At 47.9% G+C, this 25,790-nt stretch overlaps 1 protein-coding gene across 1 annotated transcript in view; it reads right to left on the bottom strand.

Moving 5' to 3' along the window:
* Window positions 1–25,790, bottom strand: part of TRPM1 (transient receptor potential cation channel subfamily M member 1) — a 140,755-nt gene that overhangs the window by 75,141 nt on the left and 39,824 nt on the right. Inside the window, exons 6-10 of the mRNA XM_060096130.1 lie at window positions 21,683–21,772; window positions 15,769–15,853; window positions 8,478–8,597; window positions 7,875–8,027; window positions 7,493–7,608 (exon numbers count right to left, since the gene is read on the bottom strand). Coding sequence (XP_059952113.1) covers window positions 7,493–7,608; window positions 7,875–8,027; window positions 8,478–8,597; window positions 15,769–15,853; window positions 21,683–21,772 — 564 coding nt within the window. The remainder of the gene's footprint in view (window positions 1–7,492; window positions 7,609–7,874; window positions 8,028–8,477; window positions 8,598–15,768; window positions 15,854–21,682; window positions 21,773–25,790) is intronic.

Here is a 25,790-nt window from a genome sequence, read left to right as displayed (position 1 = left end):
GAGCGGAGGGGGAAATCCCTGCCCACCTCACTGGGGAGCCAGCATCCTTTCCTGCATCTCCTTGAGGCCCGGCTTGATGTGTGATGTGTGTATACCTGTGTGATGCATTCGTGTGTGGTGTGACGTGGGTACACGTGTAATGGGTGTGTGTAGGTGGTGTGTATTTATGTGTTATGCACATGGCGCGTGTGCTGCGTATTATGTGCTGTGCACACAATGCGTGTGTGTCCCAGGCTCGTGGCGGGGTGGGTGGACAGGCACGTGGAGTGGCCGGGCAGAGTCAGATCTTGGAGAAACCACAGTGGGCTGACCCCCCCACCCCACCCCCATCCTGGGCTCTCTCCCGCAGCTGCGAGGGGGAGCATCACGGTGCGACCTTTGACCTGTGACCCGAGGTGTCTAGTTGCTGACCCCACCCACCTGGAAGCAATGCTGATCTGGGGGGCTCCCTTGTCTCTTGTGAGAGTGGCAGTGACAGCCCAGGGTCACAGAGGACCTCCCCAACGAGGGCATGTCAAGGACCCGAGGCCACTTTTGTGGCTCCATAGAGAGCCCTGACCCCAGTCCCAGCCATGCAGGGACAGTCCAACCTGGGTTTCTAACCTGCTGGAAGGAGCTGCGAGTCCCACCCAGACCGAGGAGGCTTTCTAGGGAGAACTCAGAGTCAGCTTATCACTTGGTTTCTTTTTGAATAACAGGAATGATTGTAGTTCAAGGTCTTCCCCCGAGGCCTTGAAAAAACAACACCATCCAGTTTTCCCTCCAAATAATTTAATGACTGCTTGAAAACTAAGTTGCTGATGAGGGAAAGTGGCAGCATTGGTCCAGAGGAGAAAGCTCAGCTGAAGTCCCAGCCCCAGCCCTTCTTATGTGGAACGTTCTAACAGTCTGAGGCAAAATAGCCAAGTGGATCATCAGCTGGAAGGAAGAAAACATGCTTCCCTTTTGCATTTCACTCTTTACTTCCCAGAGAAGCTGGGAGAACACAACTCTTTTCTGGAAAAAAAAAAAAAACATAATTCACAGTATTTGCACAATATGTCTCTGGAGAAAGACAAGAAGAATCTAAACAAATACTGTATTTGTTTAGAGAGTCGGTTACTTTCTCAGGGAGACATAGGATGACGTTTCTAAAACAACTTTCTGTGTCTTCTAGGACTAAACAAATAAATCAATATCTGTGGGTAATGGGAGCTGGGTTTCTCCCTGTTGGAGAAGGGAATTACAAATATGGGAAGTGGGGAAGGTTAGAATGAATCCCTGTAGCATTGGACTGAAATTGAAATTATTAATATGAACCTGGGATTTTAATAAGTAGAGATAGATACAAGAATGGATGTAGGTGTGTATGTGGTTCTCCCCTGCCCCCCCCACACCAACTACATATAACAGATTGTATTAGTTGCCTATGCTTAACATAACAAACTGCCCCAAAACTTAGTGGCTTAAAACAACATTTATTTATATAAAATAGATAAACAACAAGGACCTACTTACTGTATAGCACAGGGAACTCTACTCAATATTCTGTCATAACCTATATAGTAAAAGAATCTGAAAAAGAACAGATACATGTATATGTATAACTGAATCACGTTGCTGTACACTTGAAACTAACACAACTTTGTAAATCAACTATACCTCAATGTAAAATAAAAAATTAAATAATGAAAAAAGAATTATTCATTTGGCTTAAGTTCATCAACCATGAAAACCTTAGAGCTGTTAAAAAAAAAAAAAACGCCAGCAACAAACATTGATTATGTCACAGCGGACCAGGGATTGGATGGGGCTTAGCTGGGTGCTCCTGACTCTCGTCTCTCACAAGGATTCAATCAAGGATGGGCGGGAACTGTGGTCTCATCTGGAGGAGGGCAGCTGGGGTGTATCCATCTCCAAGCCCCTTTGCGTGGTTGCTGTTGGTGAGAACCACCTGCTCTCGAGGGCTGTTGGCCCATCTCCTCCCTCAGTTCCTTCCACGTGAGCCTCTCCCAGGGCGGTTCACAGCCTGGCAGGTGCCCCATCAGAGCAAGGAGCCCAAGACACATGCAAGACGGAAGCCAGCGTGTCTTTATAAACTAACACGTGAAGCAATACCTCATCACTTTTGCCGTATTTCTTTTCTTTTTTTTTTTTTTTAAGATAATGTGTTTATTGATTTGCCTTTCACCTTAACCTTTCCCCCTCAACACCAAATCTTTTTTGGGGGGGCCGCACTACGCAGCATGCGGGATCTTAGTTCTCTGACCAGGGATTGAACCCCTGCCCACTGCAGTGGAAGCGTGGAGTCCTAACCCCTGAACTGCCAAGGAATTTCCACTTTTGCTGTACTCTATTCATTAGAAGTGAGTCACTTGGTCCAACCCACACTCAGGGGGAGACGGTTACTGTAATGTCAGTGCCTGGAATTAAGCATCTGATGGCTGACACATTCATTTCGAAAGACACCCATCTCGAATGAACAGACTGTAAGACACAGCTACTAGCCAAACAACCAGATAAGGAGTGGGGCCACCCCTACCCTTGAAAGCCCAGGATGACCCCGCTTCTCCCTTCCTGCCCCCTGATTCCCGATCTCAGGCTTTAAATTAGCCAGTAAAGACTCTAGACACCCTGCCCTTGGACCCTAATAAAGGCAGATTCCGGCCCACCTTCTCTCCCCATGACCTTGCTGTGTGGCCCTTCCTTGGGTGTGACCTGTGAGGAGTAAATTTTGTTCCTCAAAATTCTCTTGGTTTTTGCTGAAGTGTATCTTGCAATCGTAATAAGAACCACAAGGGCGGGCTTACAGGGTGGCTCAGTGGTTAAGAATCCGCCTGCCAATACAGGTGACATGGGTTTGAGCCCTGGTCTGGGAAGATCCCACATGCTGCATAGCAACTAAGCCCGTGCGCCACAGCTACTGAGCCTGTGCTCTAGAGCCTGTTAGCCACAACTACTGAGCCCGTGTGCCACAACTACGGAAGCCCATGAGGCTAGAGCCTGAGCTCCACAACAAGAGAAGCCACCGCAATGAGAAGCCCATGCACCACAACGAAGAGTGGCCTCTGCGCGCCGCAACTAGAGACAGACATGCGCAGCAACGAAGACCTAATGCAGCCAAAAATAAATAAATAAATTTATAAAAAAAAAAAAAGAAAAGAACCACAAAGGCTGGTCCAACCACAACATGAGTCCCAGTGGGGGAAATGTCTGTGGGGCTCCCTACAAGGATACAGGCCTATGTGGGTGCCCTGGGCATTCCTAGCTGGGAGGCACAGCTCTCAGGAGGCTGGGATCACTGGGGTCATAGGCCTACCACACATGTACACGTATGTATATTTATTTTCTGGCTCTATCCACTGAAAGTGCCTAAAAACACTCTGATAGCACTGAGTATACTTAGTGCTCAAGTATCTGTTTCTAAATAGCATTCTCCCCTAAAAGAAGCCAGGGCTCCTTGGACAAATGACTGAATCCAGATCTGGGGCAGAGAACATACAAGATGAGCTTGGAACATCTTGTGCCAGAAAGTAAAGAAATGTTTATTTTTGACACGGGAACTTGTCCGAAGAACACAGAAGCCTCTTTGAAGGGGCTCTCACTGGCTTTATCTGGGATGACTTGAGCATGAAACTAAATGATCACAATAAAGAATGATAACCCTTTGGCTGAAATGAGGACCCACGATTCCACACCAGTATAAATTCACACGTAAATAAACACATAAGGGAGATGGGAAAGCTGCTTCTTCCGTTTACTAGTCATCTAATAAATGCAGAAAGAATGAAGGAACTAGAAAAATCCCCATTTGGCAACAGTCAAGAATCTTCGACGAAAGCTACAAGTAGGTGGTAAAAGTCTGAAGAGCAACAGGACACTTATACAGCCGCAAAGTATCTCCCATAGATAGTCATTCATTACAAAGAAGACATGAGTAACCTGACAGTGGAGAAATCTGGTGAACACCACCTAACACAAAGTGAGCATCACCAGCAATGAAACCCATATTCACCACCAGCCTCCAGATGATATGCACTGAAAAGAACAAAAAATGCCAAAAATGCATAACCTGAATCTAATCGGGAGGAAACCTTAGACAACCCAAATTGAGGGGCATCCTGGATAATAACTGACCTATATTCTTCAAAAGTCTCAAGGCTGTGAAAAACAAGGAAAGATGGGAATGGTTGCAGAGGTTGTAGAGACGTGACCTTGGAATGCCCTTGAGTCTCTCACCCCGCCCCTTGGCCCCCTTTGGCCCCGCCCCACCCTCTCTGGGTCCCACTCTCTGATCCCTCTCTAGGCCTCACCCCTGCCCCTCTAGGCCCCGCCCCCTCTGCTGGGCCTAGAGTCCCCCCCACCCCACCCCAGCATAAGAAACCAACAAGTGGGCCCTTCCCAGGAATCTCTTAACAACAGGGTGTGGGAAATCAGAAAGCCAGTGTCCAGCCCCTTGAATAACTAGGCTCAGGCCCCCCTTCATCAAAAGGGGGAAACGCCATCATCTGCCCTGCAGGATTTCATACGCTGAGGTGGGTGAGGAGCTTGGACAACAGTAACGCGACTCTGATTTATTCAGGTCTGTTCTCTCACAGGCAGCGATTAAACGCCATCACCACTGAGGGCCCCCATTCTTCCTTGGTGCAGGTCTGGGGTGTCTGTGGCCCCTCCAGGAGCATTGGCCTTGCATCCTGACCCCCAGCTCGGGAGGGAGCATTTCAGAGGGCGCCCAGCACTGGCCCTGCTTGTGGCCCTGGGCAGGGACAGCAGCTGGTGTGCACGCTGCTCCTGGCTCAACCCACTTGCCTCTGCTTCACCGAAAATCCATTTTTTTTTCCTAAGGAAAAAGCTGGCATGTGACTAACATACTTTACCCAAGGAAAGAAAGGCTTTGCTTTAGTATTAACTCTTAATTATTTAAAAAGTTTAGTTAAGAAAATTGTTTAAAAAGTTTAGTTAAGAAAAATATCCTCTTAATTGTTTAAAAAGTTTAGTTAAGAAAAATATCCTCAGTTCAAAATTCCAAGTTACTGCTTAGTCTCCAAAAATGTTCTAGAATCTTCCGAGGATGAACGAGCAGTCCAAGAGCCACTCACTCTTTCCTGAAATCATGCCTCACAGTGTCCAGACTCTGCTCAAAAGTTGCTTTCGGGGAGGCTCTCTGACCCCCCAGTCCCCAGCCCCCGCGTTCTGTTTCTATACCCCCTCCCTCTTTCCTTTGCCCCCTCCCCTCCCACAAAAGCCACAGAAGCCCCAGCCCTGCTCAGTCCTCTGCATGAGTGCCCAGCAGAGGGGAGGTGCTCACTATCGCATGGTTACTAAGGGAGTGATTCTCCCAGGTGGAGAATCGCCAGAGCTGCGGGCAGCGGCCTGTCCCCGGGCCCCCGCGGGGCCGGTGGTGCACACAGGGCAGGAGGTCACCCAGATCACCCGGGAGAGCCTCAGTTCACGTGGGGTGAGCGCAGCCTCAGAGGCCGATGCAGGTGAGAGCAATGGGTGGAGGCCCCTCGGTAAACAGTCCTACCTCCCCTGCTGAGGACACACTCCCAGGGCTGAGTCAGCTAAGGTATTAACAAAAGGCGTGGACTGGCTGAAAGGAAAACAGAGCCTCCTGGGGTTCATTCATAAACCCGCCTGGTCCTCCCCGCCCCCTCAGGTTAGGTCCCGCCCCCTCATCTGAAATATTCCTGTCCATCAGAAATGGTTGTTTTAAATGCTTTGGGGGCAAGATAACGGGAACATCTGCCCTGGGGATTAGGATCCCACCCGAGACAGTGCACGAGGCTGAGTGAGGGACCGCGGGGGCTCTGCCCACTCCACTGAGCTGAGACTTTCCCTGCTCTGAAGGGGGCACTGCCTTGCATACTTCTGAGCTTCAGCCGGGATAACACTTGTACAACATTTGGGAGATACTACATTTAAATGGAAATCCTCATACGTTCCAAGACCCCCCGTGGATGCCCAAAACCCAGATGGTACCGAATTCCATATATACTATGTTTTTTCCTATGCATACATACCTATGATAAAGCTTAATTTTTAAATTAGACACAGTAAGAGATTAACAACGATATGTAAAAATAAAATAGAACAACTATAACAATATATTGTAATGAAAGTTATGTGAACGTGCTTTCTCTCCCTCAAAATATCTTCCTGTGGTGTATTCACCCTTCTTCTGATGATGATGTGAGATGATAAAATGCCTATGCGATGAGATGCAGTGAGGTGAATGACACAGACACTGCGACATAGCATTAGGCTGCTAAGGACCTTCTGACCACAAGTCAGAAGGAGGATCGCCTGCTCCAGGTGACCCTGGATCATGCGGCCGTGACGGTATCCATGGCTGGATGTCAGCATCAGACCACATCCATGGCTGGAGATGCTGGATGGGATGGATCAGGACAGAGTGAGATTTCATCCTGCTACTCAGAACAGCATGGCAACTCAAGACTTAATTGTTTATTTCTAGAGTTTTCCGTTTAATATTTTCAGACTGGGTTGACCGCAAGTAACTGAAACTGCAGAAAACAAAATCACGGATAAGGGGGGACGACTGCATTTCTATCACAGGGTAGTAAGATGCAAACAGAAACAGAGGCGGTGTGTCAGCAAGGCTTCAACTGGTGCTTCAGAGACCACCAGGGGCTGGGAGTTCAGGGGGTGGGTAAGTGCAGGGAGTTAAGTCTCAAAGGGTGGGCAGGATTTGGAGAGGTGGGTGGAAGACGCTTGGGGCCGGGGCGTGGTGGGCTGGGTGGAGCAGCAGGTGGGAAACAGTACAGTGAGGACAGGTTTAGAGAGCAGAGGGGGTGGGGTGGTACCAAGGAGCAGAAAGGCGAGGGAACAGGGTTTGGGGGGGGAGGGCAGATGCCTTATGCCACCCCTCATCTGAGTAGGAGCGGGCTGGGCTGTGGAGGGGCAGGAGAGGACCCAGCAAGAGAGGAGCATTTGAGTGGGGGCTTCTCTTGGTAAGGGAAAAGCAGGCACAGACCAAGCTGCCATATCTTTGTACACCTTGTGTTCTGTGGGATCCCATGGTGTGGCCAGTGTGAGGCTGCGTGCAGGGCCACCAGCTGGGGTGGAGGTGAGCCAGGCTTCCATTGCCGCCGAGGTAACAACTCATGGCCAACAAACAAGGCAGCAAATAAGCCAGAGCACTGCAGATTGGGGAAGAGTAGGAAGGAACAAGAGAAGAGGGTATGAAAGAGTACGGGGTGTGCACATGGGGCCGGGGCCTTGTTGGATTGGGAAGTCTTTGCCAAACAAGTACCACATTTCAACTGAGAACGAAAAGACTGGCAGAGAATTCTAGGGGGAGGGAACAGTGTGTAGTGGGAAGAGCTGGGTGGGTGGCTGAGGGGCTTGGGTTGGGAATGTGGAATAACTGGTGACTGGGGAGGCAGGTGGGGCTCATTCTGCAGGGCCTTTAGGCCACAGTGACTGGTGAGCAGGGAGTGACGTGAACTGGTGAGACTGGATTATACATGGGCAAAGGGGGGCAGGTCACCCATGGGAAGACCGGAGTGTGGTCCAGGCCAGAGAGGTTGGAGGCCGGGACTAGGCTGGGAGCGGGTGGGCGGACAGGAGATACTCGGTGTGGCTGACGGGCGGGGAAGGGACCTGCTGCCCATGAGGATGGAGGGAGGGGAGGAGCCCAAGCACGACCATGGGTTTCTGGCTGGCGGAGCGGGCGGCTGGTGGTGTGATTTGTGGAGGGGGCCACGCAGGCCCAGCCTGAGGAGGAGAGCCAGGTCCCAGCAGTGGACACCGTAGGCTCCAGGCGCCCACTGGACCCGCAGGGAGGGCAGAGGTGTCGTGTAGCAGCTGGTGGCACGAATGGGACTCAGCACACAGGCGATATCTAGATAATGCTAGACAGTGAGCATCACTGGGACTGCAGGAAGAAGAGAGGAAGGCGGCGGCCTGAGCCCCCAGGAGCAGCGGAGGGGGCTGAGGATGCAAGGCCGGGGAGGTGGAGGACAGACACAGCGCCTCGGGGGCCTCGGAGTGCTGTCTACCAAGGACCGTGTGCCCACGATGGGCTGGAAGGTGTGGGAGGGAAGTCAGAGGGGAGTGGGCTGATGGGCATGGGAACAGGCCCTGACAGCTTGTTTGTTTGTTTGTTTGTTTTGTGGTATGCGGGCCTCTCACTGTTGTGGCCTCTCCCGCTGCAGAGCACAGGCTCCGGACGCGCAGGCTCAGTGGCCATGGCTCACGGGCCCAGCCGCTCCGCGGCATGTGGGATCTTCCCGGACTGGGGCACGAACCCATGTCCCCTGCATCAGCAGGCAGACTCTCAACCACTGCGCCAACAGGGAAGCCCTGTTTGTTTGTTTAAAGAAAGGGGAAAAAAAAAGGAATTATCTGCTACAAACGTGACCAAGGTAACCCTTGTACAATCCAGGGGGTGGTCACTGGATGCTCGATCATCCTCTGGATTTTTATGTGGCTTTAGCGCAAAGGCCTGAGGAAGTGTAGACAGCCAGCCTCACCCCCTGAGAGAGGTTCCCCGGGAAGGAGGGGCACCAGGACGTTCTGGAACAGGTCCACGTAGACGGGGAGGAGCCTCTGGGGAGGGTGCAGGAGGGTAGGGCAGGCTGCAGGGGGACACCCTGGAGAAGGCAGGGCCGGGATGGGGGGACAGGGGAGGTGGGGAGGGGAGGGTGGGACGGAGGCAACAGGGCAGCCGGGCCTTGGCCTCAGGAAGTGGTTTGGGAACCTAAGAGCTGGTTTGCTGCTGGGCGAGTCTCTGTTTACTCAGCAGTCCTGTTTCGTGGGCCAAAATTAACAGCAAATGCCACAGTGAAATGACTGATTTGTGGACCAATTTAGCTGAAAGAAACCGCTGGCTTCATGTGTCTATTTAGAGCAGACGCCTCACGCTCTCATCCCATAGCTGCACTTGGCCCACCCGTGGACTTGGTTTGACCTTGTATTAAGAGGAGAATTAGCTGGTGTTATTAACTGAGAGGGAGAGTCCTTTGTGAAAACCTTGACTTCTGGCTGCTCTGGACTGCCCTGGGGACGTGGGGACTCTGGCTGATGTCCTGCAGAGCTGCAGGGGGCAGTGGGTCACCACACACCCCGCCCTGACCTTGCCTGGCCGCTGGGGGCACCTGCAGGCCCCACCTGGGGCAGCACCTACGTGCCTGGGAACTCTCCAGAGCGCTGGCACAAACCACCCATCTTCACGTGCACAGAGGATTAAAACCCACAATCCTTCCTTCCCGCCCCACACTCTACCCTCTCGCCCCACCACTGTAGGAGGCCCTGGCCCCGGGTCCAACAGGTCACTTCTGGGTGGTTTGGATGAGACTCCCTACTGTGGCCCTTCAGGGAGACTCTTGGGTCAGACAGACCCCCCACCCCATCACTGCCCCAAACTGCAAAGGGAACATGTAGAACCCCAGGCGAAGGGCCCACCTTGAGCAGCTGCCCCTCCCCTGGCAGGGCCTCAGTTCTCACGCCTGTAAAATGAAGATTATAACAGACTCCAATGATGGGCTAGCGCTTGGAAGAGCTTTGACACCTAACTTCCTGTGCTTGATCATCACCATCCCCAGGAGGTGACAGGGCTGGCCTGCAGGGAATGTTGGTGGTCGTCACAGCCCACCCCCTCCCCTGGGCCACGTCCCTCCCCACCAGGGGCTCTCCCTACGACACCATGACACAGTCGGTCCTCCAACCTGGAGTTCCAGAGACAGAGCTGGATCTTTAGGCCAAAGGAAATAATCTTCTTCTTTTTACTTTCTTTTTTTAAAAAAATTGAGATATAATCCACATACCCTAAAATTCACCTTTTAAGGTGTCAGTCAGTGGTTTTCACTATGTCCTCAACATCTTGTAACCACCACCATTACCTCATCCCAAGGTATTTTCATCATCCCTAAAAAAAGTCTCATATCCAGAGCAGGGTCACTCCCCATTTCCCACCCCACACTCATGCAGTTCCCGACAACCACAAATCTGCTTTTTGCCTCTATGGATTTGCCTATTTTGTACATTTTGCATAAATGGAATCATGTACTATGTGGTCTTTTATGTCTGGCTTCTTTCACTGAGCATCATGTTTTCAAGGTTTATCCATGTTGTAGCACATGTCAGTACTTTGTTCCTTTTCATGCCTCAGTAATATTCCATTTCATGAATTTATCAACTGATGGACCTCTGGGTTGTTGCCATTCTTTGGCTATTGCAAAGAGTGCTGCTATGAACATCTCTCTCTCTCTCTTTAATTTAATTTAATTTTTATTCTTTTGGGGGTTTTGTTGTTTTTCGTTTATTTGGTTTGGCTGTGCTGCACAGCATGTGGGATCTTAGTTCCTGGACCAGGAATTGAACCTGTGCCCCCAACAGTGGAAGCGTGGAGTCTTAACCACTGGACCACCAGGGAAGTCCCTCCCTCTTTTTTTTAAAATTAGGAGTTTGGGATTAGCAGATGCACACTACTACATATAAATAGGTAAACAACAAGGACCTACTGTATAGCACAGGGAACTATACTCAATATCTTATAATAACCTATAAAGGAAAAAAACCTGAAAAAAGAAGACATTTCTCTTTTTGAAGACAATACTGAATAAGGCTAGGAAAAATGGAAGGAAGTTCATTAGCTTGTCAACGTTGTGTTTGTGATAGAGGATGCAGAAATTTTTTTCTTTAAGTTCTTCATTGTCTATATTGTGTTCTTAATTTTCTAAGGAAAAATATAACTGATATTAAAAATAAAACGAGAATGTGGCTGGGGTACCTGGCCAACCAACATGCAGCCTCTCTGAGGCAAGGGTCTCCCGACCGCAGCCGGCTGGGGGTGGAGTGGGGGGCAGCTCCTGGTCACACCCTTGGGGTTTCTGCAGCATTTTAACCTTCTAGTAGCAAACTTCTGGTTGCTGCTCCATCATCTCGAAATTATACATGTTTTAAGCAGCAATTGCAAATATCAAAGTCATCGACCACATCTTGACTGGGACACATCTTAATTCACAACTACAAAAAGATCATATTCTTTTTCTACACTTGTAGAATGATAGTCGCAATCCACTGAATGCTTGTGTCCCCCTCAAATTCATGTGTTGAAATCCTAACCCCACTGTGAGAGTATTAATTACTCTCACAGTAATTAATATTACTTAATTAAAATTAAGAGTATTTTAGGGAGGTGAGGCCTTTGGGATGCAATTGGGTCATGAGGGTGGAGCTCCCATGAATGGGATTAGTGTCCTTATAAAAGAGACCCCAGAGAACTCCCTCGTCCGTTCTGCCGGCTGAGGACCCTGGGAGAAGAAGAATGTCTATGAACCAGGAAGCAGGTCCTCACCAGGCACCAAATCTGCTGGTGCCTTGATATCGGACTTCCAGCCTCCAGAACTGTGAGGAATAACTTTCTGTTGCTTACAAGCCCCCCAATCTAGGGTATGATGTCCTTTGGGTAGAATGCAGGATGGTTGCTAGTTAGCCCTGAGCGAGTGGAACTCGTCAATTGGGAGAAAAATCCAAACCGAAACAAAAGAAAAGGAGGGCCGCCTTAGAGCCGTGCAGCTGGACCAGACACACTGACAGTCTCTGGGCTTAGGCTACAGACACTTTGATAGCTGCTCCTCGTTTTTCACCATTGACAGGAAGGACCTCCAGGTTCCACAGATGCCGGGACAGACCCCAGACCCAGACTGATATTTTGATATCCTGGAATGAAGGCCTCGTGGGACCAACTCACATCTGCTTATGCGTATGACATCTACTTATGACATCTGCTTATGTTGGACAGTTGGCGGAGGAGAGAAAATGAAAATGGGCCATGTATTGGGGTTTCTAACCCACCCACCCTGCACACAGCTATGCCAATCATGAATGAGTTCTGACACATGAAGAACACGCTCGCTCCACCTGAGGACTTTCCACTTAGCTGGGAAAAAGGGGTGAATTATTGGAACTCAGCTAAGATCATGGGTTGGCAGGGGGAGGAAGTGGGAGAAAAGAAGGAGGCCAAGGTCAGCTTTTAGCCCCAGGTCTGGAATCTGAGCAGAGAGCTCCTGCAGGTCACACCCCTGCCTGGGGGTCAGATGTCTCTGCTCCCCATTTACAGGGTTGCACAAAGCTAAGCCAGGCAGACACTCCTCAACACAAGCTGTGCTTTACAGCTGTGGGTGGTCTTCCTTCCCCATCATAGGATGGACTCAGGGACAACCCCTGCTTTTGGGGATCACACTTTTGAATGAGGTCGTGCCCTGGGACATGCCTTGTTCTGTGAATGGGGGAAGCCACCAGTTTCTGGGCACCAGAACCTGCGCCACCCTTACAGCCTTCTTCTTCCAGAGCCAGAGACCTGTATCTAGGTAGTGTGTATTCAGGCCAGGGTCTACCCCTCTCCTGGAATGGGTTGGCAGGTGCTGAGTGGAGCCAGCCCTCCTGATGGTACCTTCCCCTGCCCCTACGTAGAACCTGGCCCAGAGACTTGCTTCTGGAAAGGTGTCCACAGAGTCTGGGCCAGCGTTCCTTAAAGTGTATTATGGGGGAGGTTGTTAAAGATTCAGTTAAAGAGGAAATATTTACAAATCATATATCTGATAAGGGATTAATATCCAGAATATATAAAGAACTCCTACGACTCAACAACAACAAAAATAAACAACCTGATTTAAAAAATGGCAAAAGGGGGGCCTCCCTGGTGGCGCAGTGGTTGAGAGTCCGCCTGCCGATGCAGGGGATACGGGTTTGTGCCCCGGTCTGGGAGGATCCCACATGCCGCGGAGCGGCTGGGCCCGTGAGCCATGGCCACTGGGCCTGCGCGTCCGGAGCCTGTGCTCCGCAACGGGAGAGGCCACAACAGTGAGAGGCCCGCATACCGCAAAAAAAAAAAAAAAAAAAGAAAAAAAAAAGAAAAAAAAAATGGCAAAAGGGACTTCCCTGGTGGCGCAGTGGTTAAGAATCTACCTGCCAATGCAGGGGACATGGGTTTGAGCCCTGGTCTGGGAAGATCCCACATGCCACGGAGAAACTAAGCCTGTGCACCACAACTACTGAGCCTGCACTCTAGAGCCTGTGAGCCACAACTACTGAAGTCTGCATATCTAGAGCCCATGCTCCGCAACAAGAGAAGCCACCTCAATGGGAAGCCTGTACACTGCAATGGAGAGTAACCCCCACTCGTCACAACTAGAGAAAGCCTGAGCACAGCAATGAAAACCCAATGCAGCCAAAATATAACTAACTAACTAACTAACTAAATAAATAAATAAATAGGTCAAAGGACTTGAATAAACATTTTCCAAAGAAGATATACAAATGGCCAACAGGTACATGAAAAGATGCTCAACATCACTAATCATTAGAGAAATGCACCTGAAGACCACAGTGAGATACCAGTTTACAGCATTTGGATGGCTACTATCAAAAGAAAAAAAAAAACCCAGAAAATAACAAGTGTTGGTGAGGACATGGAGAAATTGGAACACTTGTGCACTATTGGTAGGATTTTTAAATGGTGCATTTGCTGTGGGAAACAGTATGATGGTTCCTCAAAAATTAAATACAGAATTAAATTAAATATAGAATTATCATATGACCCAGTAATTCCACCCCTGAGTATATACCCAAAAGAATTGAAAGCAGGGTCTTGAAGAGATATTTGTACAGCCATGTTCATAGCAGCATGATTCACAGTAGCTAAAGGGAGGATGCCACCCAAGTGTCTATCAATGGATGAAAGTGTGGTCTATCCATACAAGGGAATATTATTTAGCCTTAAAAAAGGAAGGAAATTCTGACACCAGCTACACTATGCATGAACCTTGAGGACTTTATGTGAAGTGAAATAAGCCAGTCACAAAAGGACAAATACTGTCTAATTTCACTTATATGAGGTCCCTGGAGTTGTCTAATTCAGAGAGACAGAAAGTAGAAAGGTGGCTGCCAGGGGCTGGGGGAGGGGAAATGGGAAGTTAGTGTTTAATGGGGGCAGAGTTTCAGTTTGGGAAGATGAAAAAGCTCTGGAAATGGATGGTAGTGGTGGTTGCACAGCAATGTGAATGTACGTAATGCCAACGAACTGTACCCTGAAAACGGTTACAATGCTAAATTTTACGTTATGTGTACTTGACCACAAATGAAAGTAAAAATTAAATAAATGGCAGAAAATCAAAACTACAATGAGATATCATCTCACACCGGTCAGAATGGCCATCATAAAAAAATCTATAAACAATAAATGCAGGAGAGGGTGTGGAGAAAAGGGAACCCTCTTGCACTGCTGGTGGGAATGTAAATTGATGCAGCCACTATGGAGAACAGTATGGAGGGTCCTTAAAAAACTAAAAATAGAACTACCATACGACCCAGCAATCCCACTACTGGGCATATACCCTGAGAAAACCATAAATCGAAAAGAGTCATGTACCAAATTGTTCATTGCAGCTCTATTTACAATAGCCAGGACATGGAAGCAACCTAAGTGTCCATCAACAGATGAATGGATAAAGAAGATGTGGCACATATACACAATGGAGTATTACTCAGCCATAAAAAGAAACAAAATTGAGTTATTTGTAGTGAGGTGGTTGGACCTAGAGTCTGTCATACATAGTGAGTAAGTCAGAAAGAGAAAAACAAATACCGTATGCTAACACATACATATGGAATCTAAAAAAAAAAATAGAAAAATTGGTCATGAAGAACCTAGGGGCAAGATGGGAATAAAGACACAGACCTACTAGAGAATGGACTTGAGGATACGGGGAGGGGGAAGGGTAAGCTGGGACAAAGTGAGAGAGTGGCATGGACATATATACACTACCAAACGTAAAATAGATAGCTAGTGGGAAGCAGCTGCTAGCACAGGGAGATCAGCTCAGTGCTTTGTGACCACCTAGAGGGGTGGGATAGGGAGGGTGGGAAGGAGGGAGACGCAAGAGGGAAGAGATATGGGGACATATGTATATGTATAACTGATTCACTTTGTTATAAAGCAGAAACTAACACACCATTGTAAAGCAATTATACTCTAATAAAGAAAGATGTTTAAAAAAAACCCTGCAGATATCCGGGCTCCACTCCAGGCCCTGGAATCAGAATTGGGGCCGAGGACTTTGTATTTTAACAAGTTTTTGAGCCCCACTGCCCGTGCTGCGCTCGGCTTCCTGCCCCTCCGTTTGGGTCTTTCCTCTCAAGGAACTGCATGTTCCAGTGTAGGGGAGACAGGTCAGAGGAGATGCCTCTGAGGGCAGGCCTGCCTCTGGACCCCGGGGAAGAAATCCGGGCTCACTCAGAATCTGCTGAGTGGGTGAAATGCTCTTGGACCTTTCTCAGGTGATGGGCAGGGGCCGGGGTTAGGGTGAGGCCAGTCAGGCACTCATGTTGGGGCACCTCAAATTCAGTGACTAAGGTAAACAACATTTGACACAATATTAAAAAAATAAAATCAATGCAAAAAAATCCATGGTGAACACAATATCAGTATTTTAAAAGCAGGCTGTGTTGTTGCTTGCTTTGTGACCTTGCAATATTGTGCAAAGGTCATTTCCGACCAGCTCAGAGTCCTGGGGCTGAGAGTCCCCTGGGTGGTTGTGTGAGGGTTGACAATGACATGCCAGCGTGTAGGGCAGTGTCAGGCCTCATATTTAGTCATGCTTTTTGATCGTAGAGTTCTTATTAACTTTCCCCCATGCAGTTCAAATCAGGGGAGCGTATTCTGAGGAGTGCCTATAGAGGGCGCGTTGGTCCTTCTCCCTCAGACTCCAACATGGCTGGCACCTGGCCCACAACAGTGGCTAGTGACCCTGGCAGGCTGACCCTCTTGCTGGCCACACGGCTGCTGGATGGCAGTGGTGAGGTCCATGCTGTGTGGACCTGGGATCACAACCCAGAAGGCACGTTCCTGGGGGCATGGGGATGGGGGCGGAGATGGGCCTGAGAGCTACCCTGGGTTCCTGTGACACAAAGAGGCTAGGGACTGCTGGCCTGGAAGATGATCACTGCAAGGCCAGCAAAGCTTCAGCTCCAGGGCCCCGCACTTAAAGGGCCTCTCCAAGACCTGAAACCTGATTTGTTCGTTTGTTTTTTTTTTTTTTTTTTTGCTGTACGCGGGCCTCTCACTGCTGTGGCCTCTCCCGTTGCGGAGCACAGGCTCCGGACACACAGGCTCCGCGGCCATGGCTCGCGGGCCCAGCCGCTCCACGGCATGTGGGATCTTCAGGGATCGGGGCACGAACCCTAGTCCCCTGCATCGGCAGGCGGACTCTCAACCACTGCGCCACCAGGGAAGCCCCTGAAACCTGATTTGAAACTCGAATTTTCTATTCTTCTCCTTAAAGCATATATGCTTTGGGGCCCTCAAATGCCCCAGGTGCACCCGTTTGCCCCTCTGAGTGAGCAGGGCACCTGCAGGGTGAGGACCAAAGAGGGGGGCTGGCCTGGAGCCAAGGGGTGGTGGGGGGGCAGGGATGGGACATTTCCATGCTGTGGTTTGGTGATGGTGGTGGTGGGGAGGGTGTGGTTTTTTTCTTTGCTTAAAATTAAGAATAAACAAATAAAAAACCCTAAACAAATATGTGCTTGATGGAACAAATTGAAAAGATTTAGAAATCTCTAAAATAAAGTGATTTTGTCTTTCCCTCTCCCACCCTAGCGTCCAGCAGTGACCCTGTTAACGGTTGGCGTGTGCCCTTCTGACACTTCCTCCCACTTATTCACACACACATATGCTTGTAAAGAAGCTTCTAGAAATGAAACGTTAGCGATATTTACAGGCCTCTTTTTGAGCAATGGTATTCCATTGCTTCCTGAGTGTTCTCTGCAGGGAACTGTCCTGGAAAGAATGTTCCCGATGGGCCTGGACTTGTGCCTGGACATTTCACTATTAAAGCCCTTTCTTTGGGTTGAGGCTTTGAAGGTGGCCCTTATAGCCAGACTACAATAAATGGCAGGGTGGAAAGAAAAGGACCTTGGACTTGGACATTCCTGAGTCACCGTGTCTTATCTTTATGACCTTGGCCAAGTTATTTAAATTTCCTGAGGATTGATTACCTTGTCTGCAAGGTGGGGTGGCTGGGAGGAGTAGAGGTTGGTATTCAGTAAACAGTTAATTTGATGTTATATGAATTTCATCTCAATAAATTATTTTTTAAACTTAAAAAATGTCAACCTCAAAGCAAAACAAGAGAGAAAAGAAAAGTAAAGGGGTGAGCATCACAAAAGTCAGGGTGTTTGTGGGAGAGGAGAATCAGGGGGGTCCGAGTGGTAATACACAAGACTTGTTTTGTTATTCTTCTTTAAACTGTATGCAGATATACACTTCTTATAAATACTGTATTTCATGATAAAATATTTTAAAAGAATAAACAAAAGGAGAAGAGAGAAAAAGAATCACATAGCAGGGGATGGATGCTTGGCTCAAGCTTCCCCTTCCTCCCATTCACCAGCCCCTCCCTGGTTGCCTGGGAGCCTGGGGATGAAAACAGGGATCTTGGGGGTCCCTCCCCAGTGCCCCTTCCTGGCTTGGCCAGCATCACCCGGCCAACTTGCTTAGAAGGGCAAGTGAGTTGGGAAGGCGCTGTTCACAGGGACTCCCTGTCGTCGCCTGAGATCCTGATCTGGTTTTCAGTGGTGGGGAGGGTGCAGTCCTGTGCCCACGGGAGAGAGGGTCGCAGGACCAGGCCAGTCCCCCTGTGCCCACCTGGCCCCGGTGGAGGATGCCCTCTCCTTTTCATACCTAATGCTTCACAACCCTTCCAGGTTCCTGTCCCCCGGGCTTCCTCTCCCAGGATTCTCGGGACCCGTGAGGATGCCCACAGCATGGGTGGCATGCGTGAACACAGACCCAGGCCGTACACCTGTGAGGTGTCGGCTCCTGGGTAGCCAGCACTCCTATTGCCTCAGGGACAGCGGTGTGAACTGGGGCCCCCGGGGTGGGGAAGGGCACGGGATGCCATGCCGTCAGGAGGCATGCCCAAGGCTGCCAGCTGAGGAGCCGGCCTGCCTGGGCTGTCCCGTGCTCTGCTGCCTCTTTGCTGTGCCAACACTGAATACACGGCCCCATAGCAGTAAGAATTAGTGTAATCGTAATGGTATAAATAACGGAGTTAGGGTCTTTGCTGAGTGTTGTCTTCTGACCTCAGTCAAGGCGGTGTGGAGCTTGTTTTGCTCACCTGCCCTCCAAGCCAGCCCTGCTGAAGGTGACGCGGGCACCTCTCACCCACATACCACTCTGTGCGCCAAACGGATGGGCTGGGACCACCACCATGACAGCCATGGAGCTGGGCATTCAGGAACTCAGGAGTGTTTAGGCCAACTCTTAGGTTTTACTTTGGTTTTAAGGGGACTGAGGTCCAAATCCCAAGGCCAGATGGTGGCCAGTTTGGCTGAGAGCCAGCGTCCCTCTCGCAGACCTCTGGCAGCATGTCTTTGGAAGGGAGTGGAACAGCATCTGTCAGAGTCCAGTCACACACCCTTTGACCAGCACACCCACTACCAGGGACCTGTTATCTGGAAATACCTTTACATGTACAAGGCCATATATGGGTGTTTGTTGCAGTATCTTTTGAACTGAGTGAAAAATTGGAAAGCACCAATTTTTTATCCATCTACATTGGGGACTGGTTGAACCAATTACAATGGACCATATCATGCACCTATTAAAAAGACTAAAATAGAACTCTAAGTTCTAGAGTGTAACTGTCTCTATTATGAATCGAAAAAATGTTGTAGTAAGATCTTTCTGGTACTATCCAGCTGTGCAAGAACCAACCTTGAGATGTAAACGTCTAGAATCCAACATGGTAGCCACTGGCTACATGTGGCTTATTGGGTATCTGAAATCCAGCCCTGTCTGAGCTGAGATGTGCTGTGAGTTTAAGTGTAAAACAGCAAACTACCATTTGCTATGTCTAACATTAGACCTCAAAAAGAAAAGATGTTTGGCTGGATTTTGAAGACTTTGTATTCAAAAAATGACACAAAGTATCTCACTAATGTGCTTTTTATGTTGACTACATATTGAAATGATAATATTGGGGATATATTGAGTTAAGTATGTTTTTATATTAATTTCACTTATTTTGACATTGCTTCACCTTTTTTGGATGCAGCTACTCTACAATGTAAAATGATATCTGTGCCCCAGGTGATCGGGCAGCCCTAGTTCAGAATGACAGACATCAAAGCATCAAGCGTGGTCAGCAGTGGGGGGTGGATTAGAAGTGTGTGAAGCAGGACCTGTACTTGGCTCTTCCACATGGTTGTGCAACTTTACATATTCATATATCACCTTTACAACGAGTAACAAACAAAAAAGGATGCTGTTGTCATGCTCTCTGGCTGGCATGCTTTCTACCTCACCATGCCTGATGAATTTGCCCGCTCTGATGCCCTGTCTCCATGGAGGCCATGGCCCATGGAGAGAGGCTATTGCTAATTCAGCATTACCTTTACCTTGGGGCATATCAAGCATGACCAACCCTTGGGGAACAGAAGTGGGACACTCTGTCCTCCCCATGTTCATGGAGAAGGCAGACCAGGGGGGTGACAGCCAGAAGCAGTGAGGGGAGGCACCCAGCAACAAGAAGGCCCCAGCAGCTGTGGACGGGAGTTCTGTGGGCCGACATTAGCTAGTTTTCTTTAAGCATCTCTAGCATAATAAATGCATTCTTCCCCCCTCCTTGGATAGCAATTGAAGACACAGTTTCTGGAAAACGGAAAGATAAATTCTAGTAGGTGCTTTCTATGGGAGCCTAGGAAACTTGCTGCTGTGTGTGATGTGTGCACCGGCCGTTTCCTGGACCCTGGTTGATCCCAATGGACGCTGTCATTCATTCACTGACTGCTGAGTCTAATATTAAAGCTAGAGAAGGAGGGGCAGGTAAGATCCTTCTATGTATCAGCATATCCCTGGTGACTCTCTCTCTTTTTTTTTTTTTAAACATCTTTACTGGAGTATAACTGCTTTACAATGTTGTGTTAGTTTCTGCTGTATAACAAAGTGAATCAGCGACTATCTTTTTAATGGAGGTGTTAAGATGTTGAACCCCGTTAATCTCTAGGTCAGAGACTGGGTCCAATTAATCCCCTGGATGAGGGCTTCTATGTTCCCAGGTCCAGAACTTACACACACACACACACACACACACACACACATGCGTGCACGCGCACGCACACGCACACATACATACAGAATTATAGGACATCTTGAAAACATTTTCAAACAAAGCAAAAGAGAATTTTCTAAAAATACCGAATGCTCCAAGTTGAGAGGATTGTAAGTTAATAGAAAGTCTGTTTTGTTTTCACTTAGTGCAGAATGACGACTAACCACTTAAGATGCCGGAGCGTCATTCTGTGTCTTGTACTTATCAACTTTGCAAAGCAAATAAATGAGGTTGCAAAGAGCCAAACCAAACAAAATCCCAGACTTTTCCTGGAAAATAACCAATAAAACATAAACAATGACAGCAACACCCTCAACATTCATTGATGTTTCCAATTACATTTTCTGGGCCCTAAAATACACGGCAGAGAGCGACCACTTTATGCTACAAATACCCCTGCAAACGCCATGAATTAAAACTGCTGCGTGATGGTTTGCAAAATGTAATTTGGCGAACATTCCCAAAGACAACCCTTCCCCAAAATCAAACCCATATTATTCAAGTCCACTCCCAGAGAGGCCTATCTCCCTTCTTAATTCCTCCCTAAATACTTAATTCAGACAGAGCAAATTTGTCTTGTCTTTTTTCTCCCGACCTCTCTCCCCTGTTTTATTCTCATCTCCTATCCCTGGTCAACCAGGAACAATTCCTGTGAATATTTTCATCCTTCCCCACATCCCCACTATTTCTGCTTATATTTGTTAAGGTTAAAAAAAAAAAGATACAACTTCTGGTAACAAAAGGAAAATGTATTTGTTATAGAATATTGTTAAAGTAAAAGAAAAAGAAATGTACAAAGGAATAAATAAACACCATGCATACAGCCTTCATCTAAAATAATGGCTAACATTTCAATGTATTCCTCGGCTTTTTCCTATAAATAGATTAGACGTGTCTGTGTGTATGTGTGTGTGTATGTGTGTAATGAAAAATATGATCATCCTACATTGTCATTATGCATTCCTCTCTGTCATTTAAAAAGTGACTACATTACATTTCATCCTGTGGATAGACCATGATTTATGTGCCCAATCCTCTATTTGGGGCATTTGGATTGTTTCCTATGTCTGACTGTAGTGAACAACACTCTAGAATGTTGGCTTATGTTTACATTACTCCTTTAGGATTATTTCCTTAGGATGGATCCCCAGACATGAAACGGTTGGACTTGGGCACCTACTGCTGAACTGCCTTCCACAAACCAGCTCCCACTGCCCCTGGCAGTGAGAAGGAATCTCCACCTCTCTTCACAGCTGAATCAGTCTTTCCCCTGAGGTTTTAACTAACAGTTAAAATATCGGCTGATAAACGCCAGGAACTTCAGCGCTCTTGGGAAGACTCACATTCTCCGGGAAGCAAGAGTGGAGGTGCTAGGGACTGAGAGGCCAGGAGGCTGAGCCCTGGAGCTGGGGGCTTCTCAGCAGACCCCCGGCACCTGCATTTAGATGCTGAAGCCTGGTGATGGTCAGCTACAAGGGGCCTGTCCCCTCATGGAGCACGGATTCACTGGCCATTCCCACATGGACTTGTCAAGCAAGCCTGAGCTTACCCACATCGGAGCTTACCTGCCACAGCAGCGGGGTGGAGAGGGTGCAGCCGGCCTCCTCCGGCCTCCTCCTCTGGCCAGGCAGGAGGATGGCTGAGGAGGGCCCACCCTTTAAGAGGGAACATCCACAGGAAGAGCATGTGAGCCCCTATGCTGAGCCCTCATGATCCCCATGAGGCTACGATCTCGTGACTTGCCCCCAGGCCTGGAAAGGAAACCATGGCCAAACCCGTGCCAGGCTGCTCAATGGGGGATCCCACAAAAGCAGCCTTGGGATCTGGGGGGAGGGGAGGGGAGCGAGAGCTTTCCCTTTGAAGTGACCCTCCCCCAACCAGCCCTTCAGCTAGAAATGTCAGCACTATTTGCATAATTGAGACAATTGGACAAAATGGTTCTTTCAGAAGCCCCTCGTCAGGCGGGCGGTGCCCAGCCCTGGGGAGCTGGGGGAAGGCGGCACATGGCACTAATCATCCCCAATCCTTTTCAGATCATCTGAAGCTGGACCAGAGGTTGAGGTGAACTCCAGTGCGAGGGCAGCGTGAGTCCCATGTGACTGTCATCCTTGTCTAGGCGCCCCTAAGACCCACGGTCCCCACTCCATCAGCAGCGCGAGTGACCTGTATCCATAGTCACCCCAAAACCGCCCTGAGGAGAGCTTTTGGGGTTTGCTATAACGATACACATGGTTAGGCCAGTGATCAGTGAGCTTTCTCAGCCTGGCAGGAAAGAAGAAATCCAAACCCTGAAATTCTCCCTTACATGACCCTCCACGCAGGGGAGTCACCCACCCCAGCCCCCAACCTGCAAGTCTCCTCGGCCTGGGATGCCTCCCTCATCACAGGAAGGGACAGAGATGCAGACAGGTTGGACCCAAGGGCCGTTAGGGCAGTTTCCATTTTACAGATGAGGAGACTGAGGCTCATGTGAGTCAAGTGGCTGCTTACCCAGAGAGCCTGTGAAGCGGGGAGGAGCCTGACTGGCCCAGGCTGTCGTGTTCACCCCATAGAGCCCGGGGGCTGCAGCCTGAGCCTGGGACCACCACAAGCTGCAGGAGTTCATACCCACACCTGGGGGATGCCCAGGGGTTCGGGGAGCCTCTGAATTCTGGAGGTGGATGCAGGATTGGGCAGGTGGGCTGGGCCATTTTCTGGGGACGGGGTCCATCCTTTGCTTTTAGCAGCTTCTCTCAGTTCTGTGTCCACCAAAGGTTGACAACAGTTAAAAATGCATAATGCATTTTATGCAAATGCATAATGACAATGTAGGATGATCATATTTTTCATTACACACATACACACACACATGCCCCAGCAGAGTGGGTGCATGGGGGCTGCGGGGAATGAAGTGTGACTTCCGCCGTGCTTTGCCGGTGCACAGCCTGGGAGTGAGACTGGTAGTGTCCGCCTGCCCAGCCGCTGCCCTGGCCCAGCAGCAGGGTTGTTTGCCTTATAAACTGGTGATGGCTCTGCAGGCCTGACAGACTCATGGCTTTTAGCAGGAGTCCCTCGGGGGCAAAGGGGATGCTGTAAGTGGCTGTAGGTCTGACTGCATGGTCAAGGCAGAATTATTGATGCAGGGCATTCCTGGGACATGAGGAATCAGACTGGGAGTGGCCAGGGAGGCCCCATGGGAGGGGCCCCACCATGGCTACAAAGCGTGAAGCCACGTGGTCAGTGCCAAGGACAGCCCCATCCCAGCTGGCCAGTAAGTGCCTCTCCAGCCAGTGGATACGACTGTTACTGCGCGTCTGGAGCCTGTGCTCCGCAACAGGAGAGGCCACAACAGTGAGAGCCCCGTGTACGGCAAAAAAAAAAAAAAAAAAACGAAAGGAATATAATATGCTAACAGGTTATGTTAATAAAAATATATATGATTTTTTTCTCTATAAAAAAATTTGCAATCTGATTTTTTTCTGAATAAAATGTATTAATTTTTTTTCACCTGCTTCTATTTACTTTTTTTTACTATTTTATTTTTTTATTTTTTTATTTTTTATTTTTTTTGTTATAAAGAATCTCTATTTTCTTTCTTTTTTTTTTTTTGCTTTATAACAAATTTAATCAGTTATACATATACATATGTTTCCATATCCCCTCCCTCTTGCGTCTCCCTCCCTCCCATCCTCCCTATCCCACCCCTCTAGGTGGTCACAAAGCACGAAGCTGATCTCCCTGTGCTATGCGGCTGCTTCCCACTAGCTATCTACCTTACGTTTGGTAGTGTATATATGTCCGTGCCGCTCTTTCACTTTGTCACAGCTTACCCTTCCCCCTCCCCATATCCTCCAGTCCATTCTCTAGTAGGTCTGTGTCTTTATTCCTGTCTTACCCCTAGGTTCTTCATGACATTTTTTTCTTAAATTCCATATATATGTGTTAGCATACAGTATTTGTCTTTCTCTTTCTGACTTACTTCACTCTGTATGACAGACTCTAGGTCCATCCACCTCATTACAAATAGCTCAATTTCATTTCTTTTTATGGCTGAGTAATATTCCATTGTATATATGTGCCACATCTTCTTTATCCATTCATCCTATGATGGACACTTAGGTTGTTTCCATCTCCGGGCTATTGTAAATAGGGCTGCTATGAACATTTTGGTACATGTCTCTTTTTGAATTATGGTTTTCTCAGGGTATATGCCCAGTAGTGGGATTGCTGGGTCATATGGTAGTTCTATTTGTAGTTTTTTAAGGAACCTCCATACCGTTCTCCATAGCGGCTGTACCAATTCACATTCCCACCAGCAGTGCAAGAGTGTTCCCTTTTTTCCACACCCTCTCCAGCATTTATTGTTTGTAGATTTTTTGATGATGGCCATTCTGACTGGTGTGAGATGATATCTCATTGTAGTTTTGATTTGCATTTCTCTAATGAGTAAAGATGTTGAGCATCCTTTCATGTGTTTGTTGGCAGTCTGTATATCTTCTGTGGAGAAATGTCTATTTAGGTCTTCTGCCCATTTTTGGATTGGGTTGTTTGTTTTTTTGTTATTGAGCTGCATGAGCTGCTTATAAATTTTGGAGATTAATCCTTTGTCAGTTGCTTCATTTGCAAATATTTTCTCCCATTCTGAGGGTTGTCTTTTGGTCTTGTTTATGGTTTCCTTTGCTGTGCAAAAGCTTTTAAGTTTCATTAGGTCCCATGTGTTTATTTTTGTCTTTATTTCCATTTCTCTAGGAGATGGGTCAAAAAGGATCTTGCTGTGATTTATGTCATAGAGTGTTCTGCCTATGTTTTCCTCTAAGAGTTTGATAGTGTCTGGCCTTACATTTAGGTCTTTAATCCATTTTGAGCTTATTTTTGTGTATGGTGTTAGGGAGTGATCTAATCTCATACTTTTACATGTCCCTATCCAGTTTTCCCAGCACCGCTTATTGAAGAGACTGTCCTTTCTCCACTGTACTTTCCTGCCTCCTTTATCAAAGATAAGGTGACCATATGTCCGTGGGTTTAACTCTGGGCTTTCTATCCTGTTCCATTGATCTATCTTTCTGTTTTTGTGCCAGTACCATACTGTCTTGATTACTGTAGCTTTGTAGTATAGTCTGAAGTCAGGGAGCCTGATTCCTCCAGCTCCATTTTTCGTTCTCAAGATTGCTTTGGCTATTCGGGGTCTTTTGTGTTTCCATACAAATTGTGAAATTTTTTGTTCTAGTTCTGTGAAAAATGCCAGTGGTAGTTTGATAGGGATTGCATTGAATCTGTAGATTGCTTTGGGTAGTAGAGTCATTTTCACAATGTTGATTCTTCCAATCCAAGAACATGGTACATCTCTCCATCTATTTGTATCATCTTTAATTTCTTTCATCAGTGTCTTATAATTTTCTGCATACAGGTCTTTTGTCTCCTTAGGTAGGTTTATTCCTAGATATTTTATTCTTTTTGTTGCAATGGTAAATGGGAGTGTTTCCTTGATTTCACTTTCAGATTTTTCATCATTAGTATATAGGAATGCCAGAGATTTCTGTGCATTAATTTTGTATCCTGCAACTTTACCAAATTCATTGATTAACTCTAGTAGTTTTCTGGTAGCATCTTTAGGATTCTCTGTGTATAGTATCATGTCATCTGCAAACAGTGACAGCTTTACTTCTTCTTTTCCAATTTGGATTCCTTTTATTT

Source organism: Mesoplodon densirostris, chromosome 4 (assembly GCF_025265405.1).
Source record: "Mesoplodon densirostris isolate mMesDen1 chromosome 4, mMesDen1 primary haplotype, whole genome shotgun sequence".
Lineage (NCBI taxonomy): Eukaryota > Metazoa > Chordata > Mammalia > Artiodactyla > Ziphiidae > Mesoplodon > Mesoplodon densirostris.
The sequence above is the reverse complement of the archived record's forward strand: the minus strand, read 5'-3'. Positions and strand labels throughout refer to the sequence as shown.